The 15,184-nt window shown below is 42.3% G+C and overlaps 1 protein-coding gene across 1 annotated transcript in view; it reads left to right on the forward strand.

Annotated features, from left to right (window-relative positions):
* Window positions 1–15,184, forward strand: part of afg2a (AAA ATPase AFG2A) — a 112,634-nt gene that overhangs the window by 23,360 nt on the left and 74,090 nt on the right. The window contains exons 11-14 of the mRNA XM_087846804.1: window positions 120–277; window positions 9,038–9,247; window positions 12,721–12,774; window positions 13,077–13,156. Of these exons, the coding sequence (XP_087702930.1) occupies window positions 120–277; window positions 9,038–9,247; window positions 12,721–12,774; window positions 13,077–13,156 (502 nt within the window). The remainder of the gene's footprint in view (window positions 1–119; window positions 278–9,037; window positions 9,248–12,720; window positions 12,775–13,076; window positions 13,157–15,184) is intronic.

Consider the following 15,184-nt stretch of genomic DNA (forward strand, 5'->3'; position numbering starts at 1 on the left):
TGCTTCCCTTCAGGTCAAACCTGTGTCAAGTCAGTTCTTTTTTTTTTTCTTCAGCATGAAGTTGTTTTCCACTTCTGATTCGGTGACAGATTTAGCTGATGTAAACCTTCTCTGTGCAGGTTTGCACGCACTGAGGCGAGCACTGGGAGGTTCCCATCAACCACCGTCTGACCAGCAGCTTATGGGGACAGTGACGGTCACTCTGCAGGACCTCCAGTGGGCCATGTCTGTAGTGAAGCCCAGTGCCATGAGGGAGGTTGCTATTGATGTCCCCAAGGTACATTAACTGACACAACTAGTCTGTTTGTTTGTTTTTTCCATTCATTCTCTCATGCCTTAAGCTCATTTAGACTCATCTGTCTGTCTTCTTAAAGGTGAAAAACATGTCTTTTTAAAAATTCACTCATCTATAAGAAATGCCCCTCATATTGATCTTGGAGTTAGTAGAAGCTGATGCTTCCAGATTGCACTATAAAGCTAAGCTCCTGTTCTAGCAGGAATTTTTATTTTGGCATTTGGCATGAACTCCAAAGGGTAGGGTGTTTTCGCACATGCAGGGTTTAGTCCATTTCAGTTGAAATCTGGTTCATTTTCTCCCTTGGTCTGGTTTGTTTGTGCAGGTGTGAACACAGTAATCAACTCTTCCAAAAGAGTCTCGGTCCGACCCAACTACCAGGTGTATGTTACAAGTTTAAGCTAAAAAACTTCCTGTAGCCACGTTTGCTTTGTATCCTGAATGTGGTAAGGTACTATAGATGTGCAAAAATCTATACAGGCTAGCAACTAGCTGTGAATATAAAACCTCTGTGATCTCCAATAGTCAACCCCAACCCCCGGGCCTCGGACCGGTACCGATCCGTGAGTCGTTTGGTACCGGGCCGCGAGAGTTGAGGCTCAGGTGTGAAATGTATAGTTTTCAGGGTTTTTATCGGTTTTCAGCGTTATTTTGTTATCGTTTTTATCGTTAACTCGGTTTTCCTGGGTCTTTTCACGTGTGTTATGAATAAATTTTCTTTTTTTCGGTACCGGTACTAGTTTTATTTTGTTGTATTTATCCGCGACACCTTAAAGGCCGGTCCATGAAAATATTGTCGGGCATAAACCGGTCCGTGGCGCAAAAAAGGTTGGGGACCGCTGGTCTAGAACACAGCACTTTCTTCCTGTATTTACTTTTGTTGCTTCCGCCCCAGACACATGTGGCCAATGAGCCGACTGAACCTTCTCACATGGTTTGTAGTGACGCGTTTTGGTTTGCTCAGAGTTCATTTGGATTTTTTTCTGTGCGGAAAGAAACCAAATCATGAGGAAAAGCTACAAGTTTACAAACTCATCAACTGATTCAGACAGGAGTAAACGACCTACAGGTGTCAAAACACCCTTAATCATTCTCGTAGGTCCATGATGTAAAATTGTTAGAGTAGGAACATCAAATGATGTCATAGTGACTAAATTTAACTCCTGGGTTCCTTAGTTCCTGAAATGGTTCCTAACCTTTGGAAATAGGCTAACAACTGTTAATGTGAGTGAAAGTTAAGCTGCAGTTATAGTGACAGTTTCTGAGTGTTTTTCTTCCAGTTATAGAGCCAAAAGAAGGAAATAAGAGAAAAAAGCGAGCTAACGTCAGAGAGCGCAACGTCTGCTATGCAACAGACAGGAAGCACAGGCACCGTAAAAACAAAATTAAACAGATATCTCTGCTGACTCCATAAAGAAATCTGGTTCTTGAGTTGCTAAATGTTCCACTATGATCACCGCTCTCACTGACGTGATTATTCCTTGTCCACAAACTGTATAACAGACGTAATCGTGGTGACGTCACACATTGATTTCCAACTCTGCATTTCAAAACCTCAACATTTGAGCAGCTGCACTCTAGGTCTTTCTCGCCTTATGAGAAGAGAGACTGGAGTGCTGTTATCAATTATCAGTTAAGGCTAGCAAGCTTGGTTAGCCAGCTGAACCATAGACGTATAGACACTATACTTGCTAATTAGTGCTAATCAAATAACTACCCTAACACAAGAATTTCACTCACAAAAACCGGAGCACAAACTTCTAGGATGATCTGTACCACATAGCAGGATTTGAAATGCTCTGAAAGGTGGTCAGTAATTTGTTTTTAATGTATTGCTCCTGAATATAAACATATTAATTTCATATCTTAAGAGTTTCTGGGGATCGATCAGCTTAAACCTCCGGTTGGGAGGCACGCTACCGTCCAAGTCATGAGCTATGCCTTTGAAATTCTCACTATGTCAACTTCATGACATTTAACAGATTGTTATTATGAAAGTGTCAGTTAGTGCCAGGTTAAATCTAAAGGGATAGAGCTCTGAGGCTGGGCTTGTACTCACTTGTGGACATAGAAACGCATGAAGACTTTTGTTTGTTCATTTTCAACTGGAGCTGGATGTCAAAGAGTAGTCTGGGAAAAATTAAGAGGCCTTCTCTTCACATACTTGACTTATTTATGGCATCATTCATAATGACACAGTCTGGATGAGATGATGAGAGGAAGTAGTCTGGTTTGTTTCATTCGATCTTTGTTTCATCGATAGGAGGATGAAAATCTCTAAACTAAACAGAATCGTGAGGAAAGCTCAAAGAGAGCAGCAGCAGCGGTCTTTCTGTGTATTTTATTGTCCCTTTTTAATGCTCATGAAACAATCCCTTAACTACTCTCTGACCACTGAATTACCAGCAGATGAGGGTCAGGCTGAGGAAGAGTGGAAATGACCCCGTGGCCATTTTACCCTCCGCTACAATGAAGATGAATCACTTGTTCTTAGTGGATGAAGGGAGAAAAAAGGAGCAAAGGAGGGGAGGGACAGAGGGGAAGGAGAGATGAGAGGACAGTGGTGAGACTCCAGGATGTTTTGGAGTTTGCATGTGCAAGACATAACGGACAGGAAGAGGGCTAACATCATCCTCCACCGGTAATTGAAAGCAGATCGGGTCGCTAACGGTTCCTGCCAGCAGCCAAAAAAAGAGAAAGCGAGAAGAAGAAGAAACGTCCTTCCTATCCCTTCACCTCCACCCGCCTCCCCCTTTCTCTCTGCAGCACTCTGCACTGAGCTCGCCCAGAGACATTCAGTCCTTGTGGCCGGTTCCTGGAAACAAGAGAGGAGTGAGTTTGAGTTTGGATTTTTTTTTTCTCCTCTCCTTGCACAGCTCAGCTGAAAGGGCAGCCGCAGAGCCCCGGACTTGATTATATCCACATGAGTGCAAACATTTGTTTCTAATCCATTTTATATAAGAAACTTCCAGTGGTGCCGGATAAATACATGCCTCGAGTTCCTCCGAAACCTTCTCAGATCACAGATCTAGAGATTTTACAGAATATGCCTCTCAATTTACCATTTATTTATGATTAAATAAATCAGAAGTTTGATTTAATCCTTTGTTTGCTCTGTGATGAGAAATTCTTCAAACTATCTCAGTTTACCCAGTTTTTTTTTTAATGAACATCTTCCACTTTATAGCCTGGCTTTAATATTTTTATTTGGCAGCTGTATAACAAGCCTATTATTCTTCTTTTTAAACATACTCCTTGTCTCTCTTGACTTTTTTTTTTTGTCTGTGAAGTCCCCCACACCCCTCCTCTCAGCCCCATCAAAGGACCCGAGCTTGAGAAGGCCCCTTGTAAAGTTCAGAAAACAACAGTAAAAGATAATAACTGGGTCTCGTACAAAAAGGAAGAGAGGGAAGAAGGGGGGGGAAACACAGCAGAGCGAGGTGTGAGTCAAAACATTGCCTTCTAATTCCACAAACACTTCATTCGTGACAAAAGGCAGCTTACACTTAATGTGACTTTTTATTGTTATTTCTTACAATGACTCCATTAAGTCTGCAGAGGCAACTAAAAAATGCTGCAAAAAAACGGGGGGAAGATGAGTGCATAAAGTTGTGTTGCACATCTGCTTCTTTGATAGAAACATGGGAATAATTGATTTGTAATTAAACGCCTGTGGATGTGGCTGCTAATTTGGAGGCTTGCATGCTTTTTCTCTGCATTTGACCCTAGCAGCTGTTCGTTGTTTGGCGCAGTTGAAAAGGAAATGTTCACTCATTTTACCTCCAGCCAATTTTAATATGCGTCTACCTGTGTCATCAGCGTAATCATCGAAAACTCTCAGGGACCTAAACTTCCAGGAAAACTGCAAGGTTCTAGAAAACTTTTAATCTTCTCTTGTGACCCGATGCTGCACTCATACATGTAAATAATAAATGCAGCCAATGAGGCCAGGAAAAATGTTTGGACCATCCCTGCAATTTTTTGCCTTTTTTCACCAAAAGTAATATCCAGCTGATTTATTGTTCCCTTATTGTCTAATATAATTTCTTGGAGTTGCAAAACATCATAAAGTAATGATACTATTTCAGTTTGAATGACTGCATAAACACTGCAAAACTTGGCAAAAAGTAAAAGCCGAGGCACAAAGTTGGAGAATTCACGTCATTCGCTTTAAATATCATCGGTAGCACAAAGCTGCTCAGTTATCATTTTTTGCCTTCTAATTATTTCTTTTATAAATGTTGTCTAATGTATGTCACAAAAACCTCCTTTTGTGTTTTTCTTTCTTTCTTTTTTTTAAAGTTTTTTGTCTGCCTCCATTTTTATCTACTTGTCTTAATCATGCTCACCTGTTCCCTCAATCTCCCGTGTTTTACAGATGACCTTATCTCACTTTTTATTTCATTTCATTACTCTCTAGGGCTTCAAATGGGCATTTTGCTTTGCTTACCTACTTTCGGCTTATCTTCTCATCTCTGCAGCACTGTTTTCTCTCTTTTCCTTTCCTCGCCTCCCTCCCCTCCAACCATCCGTTACCCTCTCTCTCTCACTCGCTTAGCGCTGTCCATAAATTGTTCGGTATTTACAGTATGTGGCCAGACGCCAGGTTTCCATTAGGTGCTCTGTTCCCCGGAGACGGCGCCGGTGGCCTGGGATGTGTTACCTTTGGATGGAGGGCAGTAGGGAGGGTGAGGGGGGACAAGCTTGTGAGGAGAGAGTAGGAAGTAAAAAGGAAAAAAAGAGGGGAAGGGACAGAGATTTGAGCATGTATTTAAGGCAGAGTAGAGAGAGGGTGATAGTGAGAAGGTCAAGTGAGGAAAAAGGAATGAGTGGAGAGATATAAAAAATAGAAAGCTGTGGGAAGAGAAGGTAGGAAGGTAGATGTAAATAGCTTTTGCACTTGTTGACAGTAACAAGGTTACCTTCTTTTTTAGAAAATTTGACTGGTGCTCAACAGGTGGTGCTTGAATGACTTGTGTTTAGTAATGAAGAGTTCAGTGGAACCTTGTTTTGTTGTGGAGACGAACAATATCTACATCACGGGGTGAGAGGATAGAGTTTTCTGCCTCCTAATGTGAAGAAAAAGCCATATCTGGTTTGAATTTGTTTCCGTGCGTGGCACCGCGGCACTTCCAGCACAGCTGTTACTTTCAGATTGCTCCCTGTAAGCCCCATCCTGACCACTCACATTTGTGCCTCTGCAGTACGCACTGGATCTCCTTCGCTGTATCAAACCTCGACCCCTCAATTTGAATTTCATTTTGGGAAAGTGGATGAAGTTCTGGGGAGCTAAATCTGGCAAGTAGTGCTGGTGATTAGCAACAGTTGCCCTGGTCCTGCCCAAGTTTGTGGTTTAGTAGTGATGGAAGCTCTCCAGAGATGCAGAAGAAAATAACTTTGAGGAGGAGCTTGACCATGTGCAGGATCAAGGAACATTTTGAATGCACTTTGCACTGGCTTCCAGTTGAATTTTACTCTCACATGTCACATCGCATTGTTGAATTCAAAGAATTCAAAGTTTTCAGTATTCAGAGTGTTTTCTGCATTTAGATTATTTGTGAAATTCAGACCTGTGGCACTTGAACTGAAAACTGTTTAACTAGAGCCTGTCTGTTTATTTTAACAGTCAGTCTAAAGGTACAAATGTATAATACATGCAGAAACACGTTTGGTAGGGCCAGAGGTGCCACCAAGGAGGGGCCAGGGGGGGCACTGGCCCATCCTGGCAAGACTGTCCTATGTTAGTAATATTTTTAATAAACATGAGCACAAGAGAGGAAGGCATCCTACAATGAGTTGAAACATTAACTTGTTATTTATATTTTTACACACACAGACAGAAGGTTGGTGGCACAGCGTGTGCCACCCCAATATTTTTAGTGATCCTCGTATGGCCACCCTTATGAAAAAAAATCTGAAGGTGCCCCTGCTGGTGGCACCATCTTATATCACCAGTACACAAAATAAGCTTAGAAGCAGAGGAGCTATTTCTGAACTACTGTGTGTAGATTTTACAGTATCCAGCTGTACTACATTGCATATGGACACATTGTTTGACTTCCTAAAAAACCTGGTTTCTCTCTTTCGTTCATGTGAATGTAATAAGAGAAATCCAAGTGTGGGAGGACAGAAAAGCAGTGCGATAGATAAAGACAGAAGTAAAACAGGAAGGAATGAGTGGGGGAAAGTGGATCTAAAAGGAGATGGGGAAAAAAAGAATGAGAGGAGATGCAGACCGAAAGAAGCATAAGAGGTGAAACATAAGGAAGAAAGAATTGGTAACGAAGAAAGAGACAGGAAGGCTTTAGAGGCTTTTGGATGAGGCTCTCTCCTTATCTGCTTTATCTCCTCCGGTTGTTCACTGCCGGACCCTCTCCCTCCCTTCCTCCCTCCTTCCATCTGTCAGACAGACAGCTGTTGGCAGACTCGCTCTGTTGTTGTTCACTCTGTGCAGAGTCTCCCCAATCCAAGCCCTCAATTCCTCCATCTCTTTCCAAATATGCTTTTATATTTCTCTCCTCTCCACCCGACCCCTGTCAACAGTTTGGAAGAACTTGACATTCTTTGCAATTTACTCGTGTGGTCAGAAAGTTAAAAAGGTCTTCCTGTGGGTTACATGAGAACGTCAGTGACATCAGTGTGCAATCAGAGTTTATTTGGTCTGTTGCACTTCTTGTTGGCGATGTGTTTGTATTTGAGCTGCTGCACATGAAAGTGTATGATGTGAGTCTGAGCTTTTTATTGGAATAAAGGACTAATGATGAGCATTTATTAGAGTTTGGGCACTCTCGTCCTCTGCCAGTGAGATACATATATAGTTTGTTTGATTGCATGTTATTGTTTGGGTGATTGATTGCGTTGAACCAGAGCTGTTTTAGTCAACATTTTGACTGGATTCCAGACTCTTCTAAATCTGCTTCAGCGAATACTAAGATTGCCTCTTTTTCTTCTTTAACTTCTCTTCGATTGCCTGTTCACTGATAAGTGTTATATGCAGAGTCTAGCATCAGATCAATTAAACCTCTGGATGTTGATCTGGTCAGTGTCAAAGAGGGTTTATAATCACTTTCAGCTGCTTTGGTGTTAATGAAATTAGCAACAGGTGTACTAGAGGGGCAACAGTGAGACAGTCTCCGCAACAGGAATGGTTTTACAGTTGGAGGGCACTGATATTTTCTCCCTGCTCATCTTTTCTGAAAGCTTTTTTTTTAAAAATATAGTCAATGGTATTATGAGGTAGCATGAGGCGATACCTGGATCCCACTGGTGTGAATATGACAGACAAAAGAAACAGAAACAAACTTTGTGAGGTCGGCCTGAGAGCCTGACGTCCTCAAGAGGGTGCTGTGCTCACAGCCTGGCATTGTGGCAAATGGCATTTGCCATAAAATACCAGAATAGGTGCGTGTACCGCTAGTGCCCTGTGCTTTTCACAGATCACCTTCACTTTGAGCACATGTGACAGGCATAAAAGGGTCTGGAGAGGCTGTGGAGAACATTAAACCGCCTGTAGCCTTGATCAGCATGACCAGTTTGGTGGTGGGTCAGTGATGGTCTGGGAAGGCATATCCATGGAGGAACGCACGGAGCTGTACAGTCTAGACACACATGAAATCCTTGGACCCATTTTCAGATACACTAGTACACTGGGTCCTGGGTTCCTCCTGGTGCATGGCAATGCCTGACCTCATGTGGTGAAAGTATGCAGGCAGTTCCTGGAGAATGAAAGAATTGCCACCATGCTTGCCAATGGAAAACCTCTGGGGCATTATGCTTCAGCCTAACTGACGCCACCAGGTTGGACTTTAGCCTTTCCAGGAGCCATGCAGACAAACACATGTTTGTACGTCCACGAAATGACATCCTTTTGTTCCTAATACATTACCCAATCCTGGGTATCTGAGGGAGGACACTCAGCAGAACAGAAGCAAGCCATCATGCTGTCATGTACAACAAATTGCAAACACAAGTTGTTGTTTTTTTGGCCACATCAACAGAATCTTCTCTTACTGTACCTTACTCACCAAATTTTTCTCCTCCCTGCAACTTGGTCCTCTTTCCCAAAATAAAATTCAACTTGAAAGATCGTCATTTTGACTCATTGTCAATTTTATCATTGAGACGTAAATGCAAGGGGATAGAAGAGTACTTTCACAACATGATAACAGCTGAAGGCTTAAAACAGTCTAAAGATGAAACACTAAATATTTGTTGTATTACCTATACTAAATGTTCTGAAATTTATTTTTGAATTTATTTTTCAGCCTATCCCAGCTGTCGTGGGGCGAGAGGCGGGGTACACCCTGGAAAGGTCGCCAGTCTGTCGCAGGGCTAACACACAGAGACAGACAACCATTCACGCTCACATTCACTCCCGCATTTACACCTATGTGGCAATTTGGATCAATCAATTAACCTATCCCCACAAACTGCATGTACCCCGCCTCTCGCCCTACGACAGCTGGGATAGGCTCCAGTGCCCCCCGCGACCCTGAAAAAGGAGAAGTGGAAGCGAATGGATGGATGGATGGAATTTATTTTTCATTCCTTGAACATTTATAACAAAAGGTTTGTTATTAGTGTGTGAGGTATTTTATTTTGAAAGTCATTTGGGATAAAGAGAACATGCCTTGGTTTCGGTAACTTGTTAGAGAGCTGCATTATTAAACTACATTTGTAACTATTTACCCTCTCCCCCTCAAAAAACAAAAAACACTGTATTACTTCATTCCCTCGTTCCAGGTCCGCTGGTCAGATGTGGGTGGGATGGAAGAAGTGAAGCTAAAACTGAAGCAGGCAGTGGAGTGGCCCCTGAAGCACCCAGAGGCCTTCACCCGCATGGGGATCCAGCCACCTAAAGGCGTTCTTCTCTATGGGCCTCCGGGCTGCTCGAAGACCATGATTGCCAAGGCTCTGGCTAATGAAAGTGGGCTCAACTTTCTGGCTATTAAAGTGAGTTTTCTCCATGAAATCTTAAGAATAATCCTTTGCTACCTTTCTTTAGATGAGATTTAATAGAGAATTGTGCTTTTCTGTTATGCAATGGATGATGAGTTGAAATCAAAAAAGGCACTGGGCAAAAGCTTGCTGTTTTTTCCAAACTTTCATACATAAATATGAACAAATAATGTTTTACAGATGTGCCTGTTCATATCATATTCTTGGTTGAGTGCTCTGCCAAAACACTGCATATGACTCAGCCATTAGTTAGATGATGGGTGATTTGTTGAGTCAATCTCAACTCCCAGTTCAAGCCTTTTTAGCAGAACCTCAGTAACAGCATTGTTTATGTAGGTTGCATTGTCATTCCCTCAGAAACCAACTGGAAGAACTTAGTGAAATTACCTCCCTTTAACGTGCATGTGTTGAACAGTTGTGTTTCATATCTTCACTGAAATTTAAAGATGTTTGCACCAAGTTACCTGCTTCACAACTCCATGTTTTTAGCATAGATTGTATACAAAAAAAAGAAATTACTACAATGAAATCAATCAGTCGTATCATATTTGTTTTTTGGAGGCAGATGTTGCCCTATTTAGACAAGAAGGTTAGTGCTAAGTTATTAGCTAATGTGTAGATCACCTCCTTCATCCAAAGACTGTACGGGTGCGTTGGATAGACACAGATACCAGCTAATAAGTGCAATGAAGATGCAAGAAGCAAATACTAAAATTTCAATCACCAAAACAATGAGCACTCACTAGTAAAATGGGCTCTTAGTACCATTAAACACACACGGGGCCATATGATTTGTCAGATAATTGCATTAAAAGGAAACCACAAACGCAGATGGGAACTCCACTTAACTGACATTTATCTCTAGGCTGTCAGTGAGATGTGAGAGTTAAATGAACACTGAGATATCATTTGTGTTGAAGTAGCAGTGGTGATGTTTCCCTAATGACCTGAAGGCAGATTGGCGGGCCAGCTTCCTCTGCACAGAGCTTCCTTGCTTGCCCTTTGACCCCGTGTTTATCCTCTTTCATTCATCACTCCATCGTCTCTGCCACGTTAGCCTCGCTTCCCTCCGAGCACGGTTGACAGAGATTGATTGATCAGCTTGCTGAATTGTTATCAGTGAATATTTTTAAAGAATGTTGCCATGAAGACAAGAAGCCAAGACAGAAGCTCTCAACTGGAACCATTAAGCCAGGAGCAAATCTAGATGTGAACTGCAACGTCTTTACCCGAATCAAATCCTGTCGCAAACCTCTGGGATCGACGGAAGGCAGTGCTCCTTTTGGCATGATGTTCAGGTCGAGGATGCAACGTTTATGGCAGTTGGTGAAAAACAAAGGGTAGCACTGTAGAAACCAAAAATGTTGCTACACTTACTCTAAAAACAAATATTCCCCTGAATATTACAAAACGTGCTGTTTCCTAATTACAATAATCAGGTTCAATGTGCAATAGCATTTTAATGGAGCAAATATAATCCAGAGGAATCCGAGTTGTTTAATGTCTGTGCACGCACATTAGTCCCGGTGACTATTTTTAGCATTTGATACAAAGTTACTGCTTTTTTTTTTTTTAAGAGTTTCATTAGAATCTTGTGCTGCAAGTTTCAAGTCGTCACAAAAAGAATCTGCTCAGTGAGAAGGGTAAAAACATCCTGTCCCTCCTGCTGAAAGCCACTCTCACCATCTGAAATAACACTATCAGGTTTTTCCAGAGTAGCGGTTGCTTTGACATAGATACTTTATCCAGATTTAAATGTGGATACTTTAAGGCTCAGTCTGTTTCCTCTGTGTGAAAAGCCCTATTATCATCTTGTCAATTTTAGTTTCCTCTCGCTGCAGCCACTCAAATACGCTCAAATCCGCAGATGCGTACGTGCACACTAACACACACATACGGAGAGCGCTCATATCTCTACAGTGTCAATGGTTTTAAACTCACCATGTCCACCCTTTGGCTCTACAACAGAGAGTGAGGAACCAGGGATTAATGAGTCAACCTCCTCACTTACTGCAGGAGACAAAGGGGCTGGGAGTTAAGTGTCGTCTCCTCGGTGAGCCCAGAGGCGTTGAAAGGGTGGATTGCAGTGGAGGAAGTTCTTCTGAGGTTTGAGTGGATGTTTATCTGCTCTGAGCAAGGGAGATATGAGGCAGAAAAGGACTAGGAAGTTAAGAAGAAGAGAGAGAACTGGAGGTTTATTTTGTAGTAATTTGAGTAAAATTAGTCGTGATAGCAGTTTAAGTAGAATTAAATGAAGTGAGTACATTTTTTAGCGTCCACAATTTCCTCAGCCACAATGAAATGCCGGAAATGGCTTAATCGCCTCCTATTTTGTCAGGAAATAACAAGCGTATGCTTTACAGTAATTATCTATTTGAACAAGCAGGTTGTTTGTTACGCCAAACGTCTCTCTGATCGATGCTCTTCAATAGCATACTGACGTCGAACGCGTTAGATGCTTTCCTAGTGCAGTATTAGTTGATTTGCTACTGCAGAGCATTTAAACATATCTAAGAAGTATATTCCATGCTTCTTGTAAAAACCCAGATGTAACTGTCCAAGCTGTGAGGGAAAACTCAAGAAACCATTTTCAAACATCTCTGGTTTTAGGCTGACAGGAGGCCAAAAATGAAGAGGGGAAAAAAGTATCCTCTCAAACATAACCAGCAGAGTGTGGATGTGGTCTTAGTAGCAGTGGTATCTGGAGGAATTAGTGTCTTCCAGTTGGAAGAAACTGCAACTAAATGGAAATAAAATGCTCATTTATCACTGTCAGCAAGGCTGGGTTAAAACCTTGACAAATTTGGCTGCTGTCCTGCACACAGTTTTGATCTGGCTGAGCCAATGCAGTGTTTGGTTTTGGTTACAAACCTTAAATTTTATCTGTGAGAATGAGCCCGAGATGTAATTTGGTAGGTTGTGATGCCAGCTACAGTTATAGCGGCGTTCATAGTAGGTACCGGTAGCACTATTGTACTAACAGTAACAAGGGAGGCCGCAGCAGCAAACAGTACTGTTTATTTGCCAAGTGAACCACAGGTGTTGCATAAAGCAGTACACAGTGTCCAGTAAACATCGAAAGAGTACTGTGGAGGTACGCACTCACACACACGTGCACGCACTGCTGTAATCTGTAACATTCTTACACGCTGTATTATCATTGTTTGTTTTTCACCGGGCTCTTTGTAGCCTGCAAAAGATGTGACAAAGAAGCAGCTGCTGTGTGGTCACAGTTTAAACAGCTATGCTAACAGGACTGCCACCAGATGAAGCTTCAGGATAAAAAAAGGAATGATTAGCCATAAAGGTGCTAGAAATTAAGGCAAATGAATTCTTTCTGGACAGAATAAAACCCACATCAAAGTGTTTTGAGTATTAGTTAATATAATTTAGCATTTCAGGTAGTAAATATGTCACGTTTAAGACTAGCTTGAATACCTTTAAATCGCTTTAAACGTTTCTTTCAGGGCCCAGAATTACTGAGTAAATATGTTGGGGAGTCTGAACGAGCTGTGAGAGAGGTATGTGCATTTAACATCCTTGTTTGTTATCATATACATATACGTATATATATAAGTTGTGTAAGCAGAAAGTTTTGCACACTGAGTTGATTTCCTGGCCTCTTTATTTCCTCCGTCCATGCTCTGGATATTTTTGGTTGTTTACGCAATGAAAGGATGACCTGAGATGTAATTCATGGCATTAATGAGTGTTGTATTTCCTCTGTATGTTTGTGCGCACTTCTGGTTGGGTGTGATTCACAAGTCCGGTTAAACATTTGTCCTGTTTTCCTCCTTTCTATTGTTGCTGACGCTGCTTGCAGGTGTTTCGGAAGGCGAGGGCCGTCGCTCCCTCCATCGTCTTCTTTGACGAGATTGATGCTCTCGCAAGTGAAAGAGGAAGGTACAGTATGTTCTTTTCATAGCCTTCGTACATAATAATCCCTCCCCCCCCTTTCCTCCTCTGCTCTGTTCATTCCTTGTCCAGTCACGATGATGCACAATCATCACTGTGGTCGGCTTTACTTCACCAGCCTTAATCTTTGACCCCCCCGCAGATCTCACAGTTAATTCATATGACGGTTAGCGCAAACATCCCAGGAAGTCTGCATGACTGCACTATCCAAGCCAGCCACTCAGTTCTCGCCGTGTCTCCTCAAACTTTTGCGGCTTTTCACTCCCGGTGAACACAGAACACAGTCTTGTCTGGAGGAGCTTTAGTGGGATGGCACTGGGAACATCTGTGGCTTAAAGGAAAGAGGACGGGGGGGAGGGGAGGGGGGGCGGACAGAGGACACAGGCCGGAGGCGCACAAACACTTCATTGTGCCCTTCCACGGCAGATGGGGAAGGCCAAATATGCAGCAAGCTTCCTGGTTAAACCAACCGATGAAACTAAGTTGTAGGAAGGAGCAGAGAAAGGCCAATGGGCAGTCTTTGTAACCTTTGTGAGTGGGCCCTTTGTCAAAGCATCACATTCTGCTTCTAAGACAAAACATATTTTGATAACTGTACTTTTGTTAACGGGCTTCCGCTTACGAGATGTTGAATTTTTAACATCTTATATTCCCTTGACCTTAGTTCTTAGACTTGATAAGCTAGGCCTTTCACTAGGCTGAGCTTTAGAGCTTGTGACTTATAATGCAGTCTTGGCTCTTGCGCTGCAATCAGCATACAGGATATACTATTGCAACTTTGATTCATCCATTTGCCAGTGGGACTGACGAGCATTTTTGCTCTCACGATATGATTGAGCCTCGCTTTCTCATTATCTCGATGTCCAATTTTGTGATTGATCTCAACGAGAACCTACTGCGAGGTGGCAACGATCGACGTTCGCCTGGATGCGTGCCTTGAGCCCACTCACTGTTTTAAAAATGCACTTAGCGCTGATCTGTAAAGGTTATTTATTGGCGTTCACTTCCTGCCATGTTTAATCAATGAAGTGCCTCGCGCATGCCGGCAAGAATTTAAAACTGTTGACACAACCAGGTAGTCTTTGCTGGATTGTGAGCCCGTGCGCGCGTGAGAGATTGGGGTTTTTTTTTTCGAGCAGGACAAACACCTGTAAATCTGTCAGCCTACCTGCCACGAGTCTAAACTGGTGAAATGAAATGAAGAAAATTGAAGAAAGATGGAAACAGAAGCCAAATTTGAGAAGCAGAGAGTGATTGGTTTTACTTCTGATAAGTTTTTTTTCCACATAATAGCACCTTTTAATGCTTTCCTTTTTATTTCTATTTTCCTTTTTTCTCTGTTTTGCTTTTATCGTCCCATCCTCAGCTTGTTTTTTGTTCACTTTCTCTTTTTCTCCTCCTCCTGACTTTTTTCTGTTTATTTTCCCATGATAACTTTTCTCATCTTGCGCCTTCGCTACTTTTCTCTTCAAGCTGCCATCCCAATTCATTGCAGCTTCCTTGGCATCTCCCCTCGCCCAAACTTTGTCTCTCCCCCTTCCCCCCACCCCCTTTTCTGTCTCCCTTCATATCTCAGTGACAGAGCTCTTTTGTGTTCCTCTGCAGCCTTGTCTGTGCTAATGACGTCTGGCACTTCCGCTGGCCCTGTCAACAGAGACTGTGTGTGTGTGTTTGAGCTTGGAGGGATAGCTGTCTGCACTGTGTTATGGAAAATAACCACCTTGTTATACAGTGACTAATGCAACGATGAGCTTTTTTTGTTTTTTACGATACAGCTGTCGATGTGCTATTATGCAGTTCTTCTGTCCCACTGTTGCAATGGACGAAGTGGTCCGTCACTGCAATGTATAAAGTTTTGTTTGGTAAAAAATGTTCCTGGATGTTCAGGTAGCCTCAGATAGCTGACCTTACTCATTCACTGACCCCTTTAACATTTGGAAGCTGCTCGATCTTTAAATTTTGCTCCATTTAGGTGAAAGGGAACAGCCCATCTTTCATTCTTTTACCCTTCTCTGA

This window comes from Neolamprologus brichardi, chromosome 2, assembly GCF_056152115.1.
Source record: "Neolamprologus brichardi isolate AB-2024 chromosome 2, ASM5615211v1, whole genome shotgun sequence".
NCBI classification, from domain to species: domain Eukaryota; kingdom Metazoa; phylum Chordata; class Actinopteri; order Cichliformes; family Cichlidae; genus Neolamprologus; species Neolamprologus brichardi.